The sequence below is a fragment of the Eurypyga helias genome, unplaced genomic scaffold (genome assembly GCF_000690775.1).
Source record: "Eurypyga helias isolate BGI_N326 unplaced genomic scaffold, ASM69077v1 scaffold13611, whole genome shotgun sequence".
Lineage (NCBI taxonomy): Eukaryota > Metazoa > Chordata > Aves > Eurypygiformes > Eurypygidae > Eurypyga > Eurypyga helias.
The window spans coordinates 8,955-27,307 of record NW_010229070.1 but is presented as its reverse complement, the minus strand read 5'-3'; the positions used below and the strand labels follow the sequence as shown (position 1 = coordinate 27,307).

Genomic DNA, 18,353 nt, shown 5'->3' with positions numbered 1-18,353 from the left:
GAACTAGATGATCTTTAAGGTCCCTTCCAACCCAAACCATTCTGTGATTCTGTGATTCTATATCCTTACATTTTGTACACACGTATTCACACATCTAAGATATGGAAAACAACTATTAATAAATAACACAGTAAATTTCCCTAAGAACACTGAAAGTATAATTGACACGTTCTGCACTCTCCCACCAAAGACAGCAGAAGTTTTCCTACTGACTTCAAAGACAGCAGCATCAAGCTCACCAAATATTAAGGATCTTCAAGAGCTGGAAAGAACAAACCCAGGAAAGGGATCTGGAGTCTCACTTCACAAGTGCCAAGATGAATGTTAAAGACCAAAATTCGTTTTCAGCCTGGTTCTTTAATAAGTCTCTGTAGGCTACTTTGCAGTATGATTTTGTCAAGCACATATTAATACAGCCTCAGTCCTACCTTTTAAAGTTTCCATAATGAACTTTTTGAGATAGTAAATATATTTGGCATCATCTCTCTTGGTGCTACCAGAAACAAACCAGCTGTTCTCCACAATGAATATTTTGGGGTTGTTATATTCACTTCTTATCCAGTAAAGGAGCTGCCTCAGGCTTATGGATTCCAACTGCTGGAATTTCATGTGGGAGTCCAAGAGCTGGAAACTCAGGGTAGCTCCAAAAGAAAGAGCAAAAAAGTCTGCTGTTCCCTTGATATACTTCTTCTCAGCTTCACTGAATTCAGGCAACAGAGACGAGAGGTTGCTCCTCATGCTGTCTGGATAGTCACCATCAATAAAGATGGGCTTAGCAAACCAGCCAAGCACAAAATCAAGGGATTTTTGACATTCTTTTATGTTTTTTTCAGTCATCCGTTGAGGTTTTATCCAGTGGGAGCTAAGAGCAATGGACACTTTTCCTCTCTGAGTTGGCCGAAAATGGTCATTGTAGAGATGCCAGACTTTAGCATGGGCCTGTTGAAAAGACAGACTGTAATTAGTACACCTGAAATTCCATTTTAAGTAACACAATTAGTCTCAAGTACTGACCTCGAGTGTCAGGTACTCGAGGTACCACATAAACACAGCAGTTGAGGGTTCAGCCTTATTCATTCATCAGGTGTTTACAACTCCTAAATTAACTTTTCTTTAATACTGTATTAATACCATACATCAACTAAAAATTGCCAGTTGGTCAGGGAAAACAACATCTCAGTTTTCCATGAGATACCACTATTCCAGGCACGGAACACACTTCTGGTAGTTAGCTAGACACCTTTATTAACTTTTATTATTGTGTTCAGACTTATTTTTGAATAAGTCTGTACTAACAAAAATCAAAATGCATTTAACTAAACATGCTTCAAAGTATGTTTTCTTTATAGGAATATCCCTTTATCTGTAGATTCACAGATACATAAAGAAGGAAGGTCTGTTCTTAAGGACTGGCCAACTCTCAAACAATGCAAGACAAAGAAACATCCCTGAACTTACTCCTCTTTGAACCAGAACACACAGCATAAGAAAAAGTGCCGATCTGGATTTTAAAGTCTGGTGAAAAACAGTTTACCACAGTTCCTAAAAAAACATTCCAATAATTTAATGTAATTTGTTCTATTAAAATTTGCTATTTACCTCTAGCATCAGATTTCAACCACTTGTCTTGGAATAATTTTGTCTGTTACTGTGAGATCTCTTCTATTGAATTTATTTCCTGTGATCTTACAGTCAGTTGAAACAGTCTCTTGATGCTCCCTTTGAAAGCTAAATAGATTAAGTTCCTGGAGCCTTGCATTATCTTCAGGCATAGCTTCAAGTGCCCTAACCATTCTCACTGCTCTCCTCTGATTCTCTTCCAATTTGTCATCATCTGTCTTAAGCTGCAGAAGCAGAATTGGACATAACATGCCAGTGGTAGTCTTGCCAGCAGTAAAACCAGAGATAATTTAATACACTATTTCTGCTTATGTGGCCACAGCGTTCACTGTGAACATATGCTCATCTAAACTACCACATCCCCAGAGCCCTTCACCATCTAAAACTGTGTTTTTAATTTGCACCTAACTTATCAACGAGTTTTGACTGCTCTATGAATCAACATCTATTCTTTTTGTCATCTATACATCAGTAGAAATTGTAATGTTTTTTTCTAGGTCACTGATAAGAAGGTAAATAATATGAGATGTATTCATTAGAATAAAGCCTACCTAATAACTACTCCCAATTTACATTTGCATTTTGAGACTTATCAGTTAGTATTTGTTTGTATGTGCTGCGATGACATGAGCCCCTGTTCTTGCTATACAAAGTGACAGATGTGATGAATATATACGACAGATTATTATCCAAAACGTCGCATGCATTTTTAGCCCTCCCTGGAATATAAGCCATATAGAAAGCCTTCTAATTCCACTCCATGCTGTTGGTATGTTGGCAAATTTTGTCATTAATCTATTGACAACTTCTGTTCACAGTTCCCTTGTCACACACTTACCATTCAAGCTTTGAACCACAATGATTTCCATTTGCCAACATTACTAGAACATTAAGCAATTAAGATTATTAATCATTGTTGACACAGACACTGTTAATTACCCAGGAAAAATAATGAATTCCATCATTCTAATGTCCTTGCAGAATTTTAATTCTCACTTCTGGGTTTCTCCCAAACAACTGGAAATGAAGGACAACTAAAAGTAAGGTCAATAATCAAGGCTCAGTTCAGCTGCCCCCATACAGAAACCTGCTGCCTTTGTGTCATCATGGGGTATATAAAACATCTGTGCAGATCCAACACCAGGTCTAGAGTACACCAGACTCTTTTAGAGCTGTCAACAAAACCCAGAGAACAGTCTTGGAAACTGTGAATCACAGTACACACCTATGTGTGTGTATCTGAATCAAGCTCTCGGTTGCAAAATTCAAAGTACAGTGTCTCATTCATAATACATCAATAGCTCAAATAAACGTGATGCAGTCCTACCATGCGTCTATATTAATACAATGGATCTTGATGCTAGTGAGAAACTAAATATCGTAACCACCTCAAAGTCTCGTGTCAAAAATGAAAGCTGACCTAAGCACAGACCTAATTTTACCTCACCCTGAACAAAAGACATTACACACCATGACCAAAATGCTACACACCCAACACTTCAAATATGTTTGAAAAATACCACTGGGAGCAGATGTGTCACCACCTGAAACTCAAATCCGCACACCCAAATTTTCCCTCATAAAGCTCCCATATATTTTCCCCTGTTGGACCCGGCTGACCTCCAGATTTCATGTCTCAAATGTTAAGATACTACCATGCAGACTCTCAAACACACAATTTCATCTGCCTCCTGCATTTGTAAGTACACTTCCTACTCACAGAGCACCTCAAGGACTATAAAGGACTTGCCCCATAACTCTAGGCCCTCCTTACTCCTATCAGTCAATAGAGATCTTCTGGCATTTTAGTAGCCTTGATTCTGCCATGAAGCAAGAAAAAAAGGAATCCCACAGGTTAACCCTCTCCACAGATAAGGAGGTTGTCTTCACTCCCTTGTTGCAATGAAAAAATATGAAGAGTAACAATGTGGAACTATTTCATTCAACCTTATTTTAGCGGGTCATCTAGTCTGCCTCTTAGGAAAATGGGAAAGCTGGTGTCTAAGACAGGCATGGTGTCACTCTTTGGGAGTCTATCTCTCTCCACTGATGACAGACAAACCCTGTTATTTAGTTTAGATGTGTTCTACAGGCAGATGAAAGCAGGCAAGAAGCAGCCCGCCTAAATGTAAATATCTGGCCCCTGGAGGGTGCATGAAGAGAAATTATATTATTTCCATAAAAACACAACTAAACATAGAAAACAGTGCATCAAAGTCCCTAGTTGCTGTGGACATAATTCATGAAGTATTTAAAAATGCATAGAAATAAAGCCAGAAGAAGCCAGTGATAGAGCAGACAGTCTCTACGGAAATCTGGGACAGAATTCATTTGCTTAAAATTAGGTGTCCAATGCAGTTATAGAGACTTCGGTGCATTCCAGCCTCTAATTGCAGTGGCAGAAAGTCTTCTGTAAATCCTAAGTCACATCTCTCAGTCCCACAGGAATACCTGGGATGCAGTTTGTCCTTAGCTAAGCCCATTTATATGTCAGTACTTCACTCAGGTTTCAGGCTCCAGCACAGTCCTGTTTTCAAGTTGATATGTTCTTCTTCCCCTGAGTTTCCCATACGATATACCACACTCTACCTATACTAACCTTGTGAAACTCTGATACTGGTCATGTTTGATCAGCCTTAAAGAGATCCCTGTGTGAGTCAAAGTCAGTTATGCCTTGTTATCAAGTTATCAAGCCTTGATGAAGTGCCAAACACATTTCCAAGACAGAAAAGACCCCTGCAATGCCATAATGTGGGCTAGTCCTACAAAGTCCAAATTCCTGCAGTGATGGCAGAGTAACTCAACACAGGCAATCCACAGTCTGACACAGTCATGTCATACCATATTTCAAGACAGATCTACATAGTCCAAGAATCGTTAGTGAAGTCAATTTAGTAATACACAGACACTTGTCTGCCTGACTACTCCTCTAAATTCCTGCCCAAGATCATTAAGGCCTTCCTGAGACTGGCACTGATATGCATCATTCCGCAAGTTCTCAGTACTTACATCTATAATGATGTATACCTTTCACAGGATCTAATCACCAATTGTAATTGATCCCATCATGATTCCATAATTTGTGTTAATTCCTCTAGAACAAGTTCTCTCAATTTTAAGTTGTGTGTCTTCTGAACCAATAATACCACTCATTTCACAAATAAACTACATAAATAACCTGCTCCACACTCAGATGAACTATCCTGTATTAAGTTCCTATTTGCATGGTTAATGAAACTGAATAAGAAAGTGTTGCTGAAACTCATTTAGCAATACAAAGAGAAGAATTAATTGGAAAAAATGCACACAGGCTTTTTGATTACTAGAAACCAGGCCAATGTACCTCCAACTGAAACTTCATTTTTCAGTCCTACATCAAAAGCCCCTCTGAAACAGATATAATTATTGGGGTGACATAGGAAAGTCTAGTGTAAGATTACTCAGAATGTGCCTTGTACCAAGAAGGGGAAAAATATAATGTGTTTTTTCCCCCCGTATCATCAAAAGCAAGTATCTTAATCAAAAGCTACAACCAAGAATGTCACATTTTATGCAATTTTTCACTCTTAGATCCAAAGTCAAGTAGGTTTTAGCCACACAGTCTTCGGGCAAATGCTCTCCTTCACAAGCAAAATATATTCTTAATACTGAGTAACAGATACAGGTATTTAAAAACTGCTTAAGGTTTTTCCCATATATCAAAACTGGGAAGATAGTATCTTCATGTATAAAGCACAGGACCTTGCTATAGTTAGTATGTTAGTCACACAGTGACTTCATTTTTCCTCTCTAATTCCTTTCAAATAGGTATTTTTTTCTAGCTCTCTTTTTAGAGTCTGTTAGGCAACATTACCACTGATGATTGATTCAAGAAATTTGGTTGGTTTGACCAATCTCAACAACCTGGGACCAGAATTAGGCTTGTAAATGGTACACAGAATGCCAAGTGAACATTTTTCAGTCTCTAAACACTTAGTGTAAAATTTGCTACAATTATAGCTTTAAGTATTGATCGCATACCTGATGTACACTGTTTTGTTCCAGTTCCTTTCTCAGAACAATTTAGTCACTGTTTTTCACACTGTGCTGTCATTGCAACGTGCTGATACTTCATGAACATGAACGAATTTATGCCTGCCATACATAAGGCAGGAAGCAGTATCATTCCTATTTTAAGATTTGGGAACAGATATTACAACACGTGTAGAAGAAGAAAAATTAAACCATGTACCTTAAGTTGTAGAGCAGTGTATTAACTCCAGAGCAATGCTTCTGTTCAGTATGATACTCACCTCTACAGAAAAAGCACCAGAGATGGCATTAAATACTTGTCTGAAGGCACAGCAGCTAGCTAAAACATCATTTCTCACCATCACAGGCAAAATAGATGAGCTTTGCTAACACAAGAATAAAAAGGAGATGGTAGCCTGAAAGCATAAAGTTAAGACATAGGCATCAAGATGCATTGCAGGTACTCAAAAAATACTAGCAGAAGGAAAAAAAAACCCACCAAAAAAACAGAATAACCCAAAAGATAAGGAAGCAGATAAGAGTTATTTTTACACTTTGATTTTGAATTTTAAAACAGATGAAAGTCTGGGAAGGCTTGTACTTTCACATACTGTATGCATAAGCATAAGCGAACATTATCACAGACAGATATGCAGCAGAGAGACACAAAGTGATGGCAGTGTGACAGCAGGAAGGCAAAACCCCCTTGATCTCATCGTGTCAGGTGACTGCTGTGGGAAACCTGCCCTTTGAAGTACAGCAAGCCTAGATGTTGTGGCACAACCCAAGGTGAGCCTCTATGAGACCCTGCCCTGAAAGGCCACTCGCTCGGCAGGTCCCCTGCTGCACGGCAGCCAGAGGGAAGGCAGCTGGACTGTGCCATGTGCCCTGCCAATTCCACCGTGACCATCAAGAGGCTGTGAGCATGCACGCAGGCGTATACCTTCGGGGGGAACTTGTCTCAACGAATTGTCATCACCTGCACCTCAGCAATTCACATGTATGGCAAAGGGGAAAGCTGCTAGGCCACGATTCACCCAAGCTGTTCTTAAAGCCCAGACAAGAGTGAGGTGAAAAATGCCCATTCCCCTCCACTCACCACACAGGCAAGCTGGCACCACCACTAGAGCTGACATCCTGCCCAAATAAACTAAAGCACCAAGAGATGAGTGGGCTGGGAAAGCAGTTTGAATCCTTCCAAGATGTAACAGTCTCCGAAAACATAAAGGTCATCAGGAAAAGGATTAAGCGGCATTTGACTTTGAGAAGCAACGGGAGACAAGATAAAAATAGCTTTATTTCTGACAACAAGTGCTTCTGAGACACTTGATGTGTTTAATCATTTTCCGTTACCTCTGACAGAAAAGATTAATTATGGAACTGCACAAAAATAGTTCAAGGAATGTTGTGACCCATGTGAATATTAAAGATACGAGAGATTCTTAAACAGAGTACAAAAAGAAGATAAAAGTACAGAGCAGTTTGAGTGATTTAAAGCTGAGAGGCAATCTTGCAGTACGGAAGGGAGCTAAAATAGTCCCTGATAAAAGACTTAAATGGTTGGAAACTGGGGCACAATGCTCAGACAGTATTTAGGGGAAGACGAAGATATAATCATGGCTATCAAAACTGTATTGGACACATTGGAGCTACATAAACATACAAAGGCTCCAGAACTGAGACTGACATGCAAAGCCCCCTAACAGAGTACGAACCCCTTAGAGAACAGGACAGGCTCCAATCACGTTGACATACTCAAATACACAAAATACTGACAAAAATGATACAAGGGAAAAAGACCTGGAGAACTTAGTTGTAATCCACCAAAGCAAGCGCACAGAACTGCACAAGCTGTAGTAAACAGCACAAACCGAGACAATAAATAACCTCACTCTGCAAGAGTGGATAATCATCAGACAAATGAGCTGAACAAGGAGAATAAAAAAAGCACCATGACTTTGGAGGAACCATGACTTTGGAGGAACCCTTAACGGCAGCAGTACTAAAGGTTGTGGCAACTGAACACATTTTTAGCCCAAAAAGCAACACAAACATTAATGGATTTTAAGGCACACTCCAGATGGAGAGAAGTAGCATGGTGCTAGAAACAGTAGTGAGAAAAAAAGTTAAGCATATAAAACTTTTATAAGCCTCATATAAAACTGATATATCAAATATACATGTAGAATATGTAAAACTGATAAAATAATGTCCAGTCAGATCACTGAGATTAAACGGATGCTAAAAACTGGAAAAGACAATATTTGTAATAGTACTGGCAAGGAAAAGGCATGCCTCCCAACCTTTGGTCTCATCCAGGTCTGTACAAACTGGATAAAGAAGGCAACAAATCAAGTGAGGAAGGAGCTGAGGACCACCTGCAGGAAGATCTCAAACTACGGAACAGATCTTCAAAAGCGCTGGAACTCACAGCTATCCCCTTGCGCTAAGGCTGTGCTAAGGCAGAAGCTGAAAGAGAAAATAGATAAGCCTGTTGCTCTCAAAAGTCGTACAGTGAGGAGGGCAATCACAGTAACATACACACTCTTAATGACATCAGTTTAAAAAAAGAAACTATTTTTTGTTATATAGAGAATTAAAATAACTAAATAAATATATAAAACCCAAGAACTGCTGATACTCTTAAGGGTAAGAATTCTGGAAGAGGTGAACATCCAATGCCAAACATTTATCTGTGTTCGATGCATCACTTGGTTTTCTGGTAGACACATACAGGGAAGCGAAACACCCATCTGTGCATATACACCCCCTAACATACCACTTGGAAAGGCTTCTTCTACACACTGCTGAACTGTATTTCCCAACCTAGGTGTCTCACAGGGAGAAAGAATGTATTTCTGATGGTTTAGTGGGTACACACACAGGACAGTAGACTGATAAGAGGAAAAATTGTGGAAGCACATGAAGGGAATTGCTTTGGAAAGTGGCACAGCAGCTGGCAGAAGCTAAACACACACACACAAAAAAAGGCTGATTCCATATAATTAAAACAGTGTGTTAGAAGTGTTGTGTTTTAGGCCCAGCCAGCAGCAAAGCACCACGGAGCCATTCATTCACTCCTTCCCTGGAGGAAGGAGGACAAAATACAAGGAAAGGCTTGTGGATCGAGACAAAGACAGGGAGGAATCACGCACCTTAATTAAATTAATCAATTTAATTAGTTACTAATAAACTAGAGTAGGGGCAATGAGAGACAATAAAACAGATCTTAAAAACCTTCCTCCACCCCTCTGTTCTTCCCGGGCTCAGCTCTGCTCCCAATTTCTCCACCTCGTCCCCTCCAGTAGTGCAGGGGCACAGGGAACAGGGGTTGTGGTCAAGCCATCACACAGTTGTCTCTGCCGCTCCTTCCTCCTCAGGGGGAGGGCTCCTCACCCTGTGCTCCAGCGGGGGGTCCCTCCCACAGGAAACAGTCCTCCACCAACTTCTCCAATGTCAGTCCTTCCCACAGGCTGCAGTTCTTCACGATCTGCTCTAGTGTGGGTCCCTTCCACGGGATGCAGTCCTTCAGGAACAGCCTGCTCCAGCCTGGGGCCCTCCCTGGGCTGCAGGGGGGTCTCTGCTCCCCTTGACCCTCCATGGCTGCAGGGCACAGCCTGCCCTCTCACCACAGGCTGCAGGGGAACCTCTGCTCTGGCCACCTCCTCCCCGCCTTTCTGCACTGACCTGGGTGACTGCCTTGTTATCTCTCTTGCACATCCCACTCCTCCCTCTGCTCTGGGTTCTCTTTGGTTTTGTTTCTTAAATATGTTAATCACAAATGCACTGACTAGCTTGACTGTGGCCAGAGCTGGGTCCAGCTTGGAGCTGGGAAAGCTTCTAGCAGCTTCCCACATGGGCCATCCCTTAGGTCTCCCCAACTCGACTATCAAAACTCCACCACACAAACCCAGCACAGAAAGAAAAATTTTCTTAACCAGAGACAGAGGTAAACACAAATAAAACTAAAACCCATCATCAATATGTGTGCCAGGCAGACAAGGAAGTGACAAAAATGCTGGGCTTATCTAACCAGCTAAACCAACAACCCAGCTTGGAAAGATGGCAAGGAGAATCTCTAATTTTGGTTGGATGTGACAGAATGAAGAACCCAGGTTAATCAATACCCCTATCCCTGCATTTAAAGCACCCACAGTAGAAGCCCTGTGCTCTAGTGCTAATGACTAACCCAGAATCTTAACCTGAGAACACCAATACATTAAAAATAAATTGATGCAACTGAAGTATGTATCTGTCCTTGGAGATGCACTAGAACATTTTGTGTGCATCTTAATTCTGAGAGTTTCCCAGGAGAAAGACAGCAATAAATCCCTGCCCTACCACTATTACAAGAACATCAATTGATATTGGATTTGACAACGTTTGTTGAGAAAGGCAGACAGAAATTATTCCTGAGGTACATCAGTTTGCTGCCCTAAAAACCCCTTAAGTTCTTAAGCCACACAGAGATGAATGGGTAGAGGCTTTTCCCAACTATGGTCCCAAAAGAAATTAGATTGCAGGAGCATTCATGCCAAAGTGTTTATGAGCCCTGACCATCAGCCACAGAAGCAATGAAAATATCCCCAAACTACAGTGAAAAGTTTATTGGAACAACAAATAATTGCACAAATTCAGGCATTTCTGATGCCCCAATCTGGCCTATCATAAAAGCAGACATCAGGATTTACTGGCTAACAGTTGATCTTTGAGAAATGAATGTTGTTACACCATAAACCACACCTGTTGTAGCAAAAATGCTGGAGTTTGGTATAACAGACTTTGCATATGCTGTCTCTATGATCTTGTTATCAAGTTAAGGCTGGGAAGAATTCCTCCCTATGCTTACGGGACAGCAGTACTTCTTTATATGCATCTGCCACCCAAGGATTTCACTGTGCTCCAGCTTTTTGCAATTCATATCATCCAAACATGGAAAAAAATATCAGAGGCTGCTCAAATCCACATAATTTCATGAACAGATCATGTATTAAACCACAGCCTGACTCAAACAGAGATGAAAGAATTAATTAAACAAGCGTAAACCCTAAGTTTGGGAGCACAATTCTAAGTGAACTGATGAACAGGTTAAGTGGTAAAGGAAAGAGTAAAATACTTAGGAGTAGACTGATCACTTTACCAACAGTGACCCAAATGAATAGGAAGCTTATTGCTCTTCAGGTCTGCATGAGCTCAGATCTCTTATGAGTTTGTTCATTCTCCCCCAGGATTTTATATCCATGTTTGCAGACACAATAAAGCCTTTAACAAAGTTGTTAAAGAAGGTGCAGCAAAGGGAGTGGACATCAGGACAAAACCTGACCTCTTCTACATTCAAAAAAGGCCAGCATAGTTAGCCCTACCGGAGATGTTGCTGTTCCAGCATGGCCACTTTATCTGCACTTTGTTACTCCTCCAGAAGTGGTAGAAGCTGTGTTAAGGAAGTCACTCGGTATGAAAAGGAGCATGTGGTGCTCCTTGGCAGACTTCTCACGGTGACCCAGAAATTACAGAATGGGTGTAATGACAACCAGAAGCATGAGAACACCATAGCACCGGTGGTTTAACTGGGTGCCACTCACCAAATGACTTCAGAAGGTATTTCTGGAGGAATGCGCTGGTGGATAGCTTTTCCCATCATGAGTTCCTCTATGGGAAACAACAGACACTGGACAGCGAGAGCAAAGGAACTGGAAGAAGTCTCCACCAGTGGAGGGTACCAATGACTAACATGGAGGCATTTGGCCATACACAGCTGGCATAGGAATCACACATTTAGTCAGTGTATCTGCAGCCAATATATTACCAGTTGTCACATATCATACACCACAGCAGCCCCAAACAAATGAGGATCAGACAAAAATAATGACAGCCACGAGGTTAGCAACATTGTTTAACGACTGCAAAAATTTCAGGTTGTCAGGCAGACAATGGCATGTAACAAGACTCTGGTGTTTATGCAGAGGGCAAAGCTGAGCATCATTAAGCAAGGACAAAGCAAAATTATTGCATGAGAGCTCTGTGCTATAATATAGGCAAATGCAATCCAGAATGAAGGGGACTTACTTGAGGTGATGTCTACAAAGATTCTTGTTAAAACCTAACATTTGCATTGTTCATGCCCAAATCTAGCTCAGTCACACATGGTAACCTGAGTTTACTCTGCTTTAAACTTGGCTATTAAATTTAATCTTTCTGAGATTAGAGCTGTGCATCAATCACAATGGGCTGTGGAATAATATGGAAAGTTCCAGTCACTCCTCTACATGGATGCAACAAGCAGCTAATCAGGAAAGTAATATAAATGCAAAGTTTTCAATCAATTCAATAAATTCAATAAATACCAGTTTTCAATCTTCAGACCCCTGTTTAGATTACAATTTGACCAGTTGTGAATATGGAATTCTTATTTCTTCTTCTAATCAGTCTGCAGCTGTTGATGTGAGATCCAGCTGTGTTTGCATGCATACCCAATATAAAGCAATCACTACAAACCATCTCACTGTGTATAACCTGCCTGAAATGTTCAGGTTTGTGCCGCATGTAAGACGACTGACTGAAGGGTGTGATTTCAATTATACACCTTTAAAAGTAATGCTCAAGTTGCAAAAATCACTGAAACTGTATGCTAAATTAACTTTGATCCAGTAACTTTTGGAATAGCTTTTGTGTGATTGTTGCAGATAATAAAGCATTCAACTGTAACATCTGAAGTCTAGTTGGTTGTAAAACAAACCACAGAAGTAATGATTACAGTGTGCTGCAATAGCAAACAAATTATTCTCCAACAAGAGCAATAGAGAAGGCAGGGTGTCATTTTTGATGGGAATCCCTCTTGTGTGGTCCCCTTCAGCTACAGGAATTTTGAGCTTGGCTCTACAGCCTGTAGCTGTAATCCTACTTATACTTTGATACTTTAAGTGATGAGCAAGCTGAGGAATAGCTACAGCCTAGAAGAACAAACTGTGTACTACTCTCACACCTATACACATTATCATGAGTCCACAGCAGGCAAGAAATAGCAAACAGCCCCAAGAAGAACCACTGCTTCGTCCTGGTCCACAGAAACCATAAGGAGGATTCACAACATCATTGCTAGCTTCAGCCAGTGGTAACTCACAGTCTGCACACTGCCAAAAAAGGGGAGGATAGCCCAGATTCACAGTACGGTAGGGGTTGGAAGGGACCTCCAGAGATCATCTAGTCCAACTAGTGAATCCAGGATTATGAACTCCGGGTTTCCTAGTGCTAGGACCAAGCCACAGGATGTGTATGAACTTTATCTTGACTCATCAGTCATGATTTACTGGGATCTGTTTTGAGTGATCTTGAGTCTGCTGGGGTGCCAAACTGCTCAGTGATAAGGGGGGGAGGGGGGGGGGCAAGTTCTAGGCGACTGAATCCCAATGCTAATGCCAACTTAGGTCTGAGACACCCTGCCTAACCTATATCTACTACTACAGAAGAGTATGGGTCACCTGTGAATCTTGTGTCAAATCTGTGAGCCAGTGCAAATGTCACAGGCATTCCTCAACATGAATGGCAGCAGATGCCTATGTTCAAACAACTGAATCCCACTCCTGTGGAGCAGAAAGCAGGTCCAGATCCTGACACATAGCATTAATATCAGAAGTCCTAATGTCTACTTGTGACCTAAGATTCAATTGCTTTAACAGAGGCATGCAGTACCACTTGGGATGTTCTGGACTACCAAGACCTCTGCATAGGAAAATACAACACAAGAGCCATGGGAAACCCATGGCTTTTGGACTGGCAGCTGCAGGCAAGGCGAGACACTCTGGGCTTCTCAAATGGTACATGTTTGTCTGTGTGCAACTTCTTTAGCCATAGTGGCTTTTAAAGAGTTGCGACTCTCTTTGCTTGCGACTGCATCAAGTTATGACTGTAAGAAGGGTGTGTCCAATTGGCAGCTGGTCACAAATGGTGTTCCCCAGGGCTCAGTACTGGGACCAGATCTATTTAATATCTTTATTAATGATCTGGATGAGGGGATCGACTCCCCCGCCAGTACGTTTGCAGACAACACCAAGTTGGGCAGGAGTGCTGATCTGCCTGAGGGTAGGAAGGCTCTTCAGAGGGATCTGGACAGGCTGGATTGATGTGCCGGGGCCAACTGTGTGAGCTTTAACAAGGCCAAGTGTCAGATCTGGCCCCTGGGTCACAACAACCCCATGCAATCCTACAGGAAAACTGTAGGAGGAATTAAAGGCCGTTATTCAGCAAAGGCACATCTCATCAGTGGGGATACAGTCACTGGAGGAGGCAGATTTTCATTTTGAGGAATCACCACATTCCTCCACAGCCACGATGAAGATAAAGTGCAACTGTTCAAATCAGAACCCAGAAGAGGAGAAATTACAGTGCAGGGAAAGATGGGGGAAACAAGATTCATTGCAGGAAGAGAAACTCTCGGTGTACATTTTTAAAGACACAAATAACAGAGTGATGACTTCAGTCAAGAGATTGGGGAACAAATGGGGAGTCCAATTTTATGGTGGAAAAAAATAATTGAATCTTTGCATTTCTTCACAGGGGCAAGGATGATTTATGTGTATTTATCCAGTCTTTTCTACAAGCTTTTGGCTATACTGCAGTCACAGATTAAACTGGATTCAATTTTTATCTACTTTGATTTGGGAAATACATTTAGAACCTCATCCAAAGTGTGCTGAAACCATGAAAATACACTTTCGAGGTATGAAGAAGTCCCTTTACATGTTTCTAAATGCATGTTTAATGGTAGATATAAAATTGCACTACTACTGAGATGAGTGTTAAATCAAAAAAGTACAAATAAAAGTTTATATAAAAGTACAAATAAAAAGCACCATTTGAGTTACAAGTTGGAATCTTGTAGAATAGAAAACTGCAACAAACAAAAAGCATTTAAAATTAAATACTTAATTGTTACTTTATAAACACAATCTTCATATTGTTTATAATCTGTAGAAATTAAGCAGGATTTCACCTGTTTGTACACAAGGAATCCAACTAGTTTGGTTGACGTAATGTTGAATAAATGTTTTAATGTCATTGCTAAGAAGCTAAACGTTAATAAAGTTGATATAAAAATAACAGCTACAGCTGTTTCCTTTTTGAAAGTATATCCTGCATTTTTACATGATGCAATATAGAATAGAGGGGTTTATTACATCAGTGTACTGCAATCTCAGCCTTAGCAATCAAGAAAAGAAATCACAGTAAAAGGCCTAAAGCAGTTTTTATCCAATCCTTAGAGAAATAAAAAGAAACTAAGAAAAATAGCAAACAGAAGGAGAAACGGAAGAGCATTGCCAGTGTAATTGTTTAGGCTAAACCACACAGAAAAGGGCATGTGTTGGTTAATACATATAGTTGCAAATCCTAACTGACTTGTCCTAGCAATCCTTGTTTCTGCTTCTGTGCTCTCACCACCACTGGACACTTTCTGACTAGAACTAACACCATATTAACAGACTAAGGTATTCATAAATATTTTATCAATTGGACAAACTCTAAACACACTTAGCACAGTTAGGTTTAGCCTTTACTCTGGCAGTGTAAGGAGCACTTCTGGAGGCCTAGTGTGTGATTTTTTAGAAGAATAGCTTAGCATGGTTTAAGTTTCCTTAACCAGCTCTTTGCTACGTCTCTATGGAGTCTCTTTTGGAGAGAAAATAGTTCTTTCTTGAAGAAAGAATAACTTTAATATCAGGCTTTCTTTACATAAAAGGAGTACTTTCACTTTGGCTAGCACTGCTGCAGAAAGTCTTTAAAAAAATGCTGTCTGACTTGAAGGAATGGACATAAGGGGAAACTGACAGACTTTATCTTTTGTGTATTGTTTCACAGTGCAATACTAATAGTCAAATTACTCAAGAACAAAATATAAAGCCAGTGATATCAAGACATCTGTATAAATGAATGAGAGTCATCACTGAACTATGAATGGAATAAAAAGAGGAATGTCTGCATATCCACCTTTTCTTTTTCCTACTGATTCCAAATACGGCTGATTTTTTTTTTTCCCCTTGGCCATTTTAAATATAGATACAAAAACATAAGGAGAAGTTAAAACCTTAACAAGAAGTTAACTCAAAGCCTCAGATACACTTTTTAAGCAATTTGTCTGGGATTGACATTTGTTTCTGTATAACCATGTCTTTGGAAATTCTGCCAGTACATTGTAGTATGTAAATACCCAATATCAAAGTACAATAATATTTTCAATAATGTAAAGAAAATATATTCTGGGAGAAATCCCAATTTTAAGATCAAAATGTACTAGAACAACAGAAATGCTAGTTCACCTATTTCCTGTAACAGCATCACTTCATCCTCCAGTGTCCAGCTACATATATGCCAGAAAGTAACACTCCTCTGCCTCGCAGTTGCCAGGAGGGTAGGTACGTTAGCAGGCCACGTACAATTATGGTAAGTGGGTTGAGCAGTGAAGCAGTTGCCTACCATTCAAATACTACCGGTTTTAAAGGAGGGTAGTTCAGAGTAAAGAGTTTGGAGAGATGCCTCATTTCTAAGTAATTGACCAAAGAACTATGTAGAGCAGAAACTTTCAACAGATTTCCATGAAGACATCCATCAAAACGCCCTCAGAGGCACAGAGGTTTTTCTAAACTAGCTCAGTATTTGTTACAGCCCCATTCCTTGAGAACACACTGATCAGAGACATCTCAGGCTTAAATATCGGAGTATAGGAAGAGCAACAAATCCAGGGACTGCATTTTTTTTTAAATACTATCTTTGATTTTTAGACCAGTACAAGTTCATGTAAACAGACAGATGGTTTACATATATTCTGGCCTTATTAGATGGAAAAGGAGATTAAGTGTATGCCTATGCCCAATAGAATTATAATATGTAGCTGGTTAATTTCCAGCCATAGTACCTACATCTACTTCAGCAACCACTAGAGCTGAGGACCTAGCATCTACAATAACCCATGGACCAGAAGCTGATTAGCAGCTGAATTACACTAGATATGCTCCTAGAGAGCAGTTTCCAGGTTACCTTCATCTGAAAACAAACTAGCTGGCTACTCCAAAGCCACTTCTGGCTACAAACCACAGCACAGCAAGTGGAGGCAAGTAGGAGATTCACGTTGCACACAGACTCCTGGTTTGTACTGTAATGCTAACGTACATACACACTTAAACAGTCTAACACTACAAAACCATGAGGAGTTTTGTATTTTTTATCAAAATCAAACAGGAAAAACATCTTTTGTTTTGAGAGATCCCATAGGGTGCATAAGGTAGTGAGATTTTGTCTTAGAGAAAAATGTTTTCATTAGCCACAGCTATGCCAACACAATTTTCAATGAGTAAGTAGTACAAAGGATATTGAAACAATGGATTTAACACAGGATAATTAAATCAGGATGACGCTTTTAATATTAAGACATTCACAGATTACACAGCTTACACGAAATCGTGGTTCAGTCAATGATGCTACAGGAAGCAGAGCAGCTGGCAGTTCAGTAATTAACTAGTTGCCCAAACACCAATGAAAAGCAAAATTTTGGCCTGAATCAGAGTGTGAAGGGCTTGAAGAGCCAGGCAGTTTGATGAGACAAAGGAAAGAAGGCAGGAAGGGAGAAAGGAAGGAAGTAGAAGAAATTGCATCGCATTAACTGAACTTTTTCACTGGAAGCTCTTTTAGAAATGAACACTTATAGAAGAGCTAAGATACTCTACATGAGAGATATGCAAGTTCTTACTGGGAAGAAAAAAAATCTCTATAGAAATGAATACGTGGAAAAAAGTAAGGCTCCAATCTATAGCAAACAAAACCCACTTTCCTCATGCTAGTGAGATGCAAGAAAGCAGAGATGTTGGAAAGAAATACTGAAGGGACACTGAAGTAGGGATTTTATGCACATACTGTGAAACACAAAATAATTAAAGCGCACTAGGATATGACTTACAGTCAAGTGCATTACATGCATCAGGTGTTTATTACCAAATGGGCACATTTGGCAATCGAGGAAGAGAAGGACAAAAGGGATGCTCTACTGTGTCAGATCAATGGTCCATCCAGCCCAGCACCATCTCTGATACCAACAACAGGACATGGTGCTGTTTTAACAGGTCAAGTGAGCCCAGTCACTTTCTCAGATCTAGCCTCCTGCTTCCCAGACATCCACACTGCTCTGCTGGGGATGTCAGGGGGTACATTCCTGGTTATTTTGTTTAGTATCTCCTTACGGACCCACTGTTCACGTATTTGCCTACTCCCTTTTTGAGCCTGCTGGTACAACCTGCTTCCAGAACCTCTACAGCAATAAATTCCTGAAGTTCATGACTCCCCATGTGAAAAGGACTGAACTGTTTGCTCCTGGTTTCTTTTATTCTCCACGGAGAGAAATGCAAAGTTCTAGATTGCAATTTATCTTGCCCTAATGTAGATGGGTAAAATTGGTCCAAATTATAAAAGCCTGTCCACTGAGCACACAGGGAGCATAATCTAACAAGTTCAGATTTAAGTGTTGTACAATGCAAGCATCTGAAGTGAGATGAACCACCCCCCTTAAGTCTTTAATTGGTCTTTTCCAATTTTATGTATATAGCACAGCTTAAATATATTTAAGAGATATATATAGTAATAGAAGTTCATTGCTACTCTGAGACTGATGCCTCCACAGTCCTTCCTTTCAGGGATGACTGTGCTGCAGGAAAAAAATGGGAATGAAAGTTGAGCCCTTC

At 40.3% G+C, this 18,353-nt stretch overlaps 1 protein-coding gene across 1 annotated transcript in view; it reads right to left on the bottom strand.

Annotated features, from left to right (window-relative positions):
• KL (klotho) overlaps window positions 1-939 on the bottom strand; it is a gene marked incomplete at both ends in the record, with an annotated part of 14,058 nt that extends 13,119 nt beyond the window's left edge. The window contains one exon of the mRNA XM_010160260.1: window positions 429-939. Coding sequence (XP_010158562.1) covers window positions 429-939 — 511 coding nt within the window. The remainder of the gene's footprint in view (window positions 1-428) is intronic.
• Window positions 940-18,353: the final 17,414 nt, after the last annotated feature.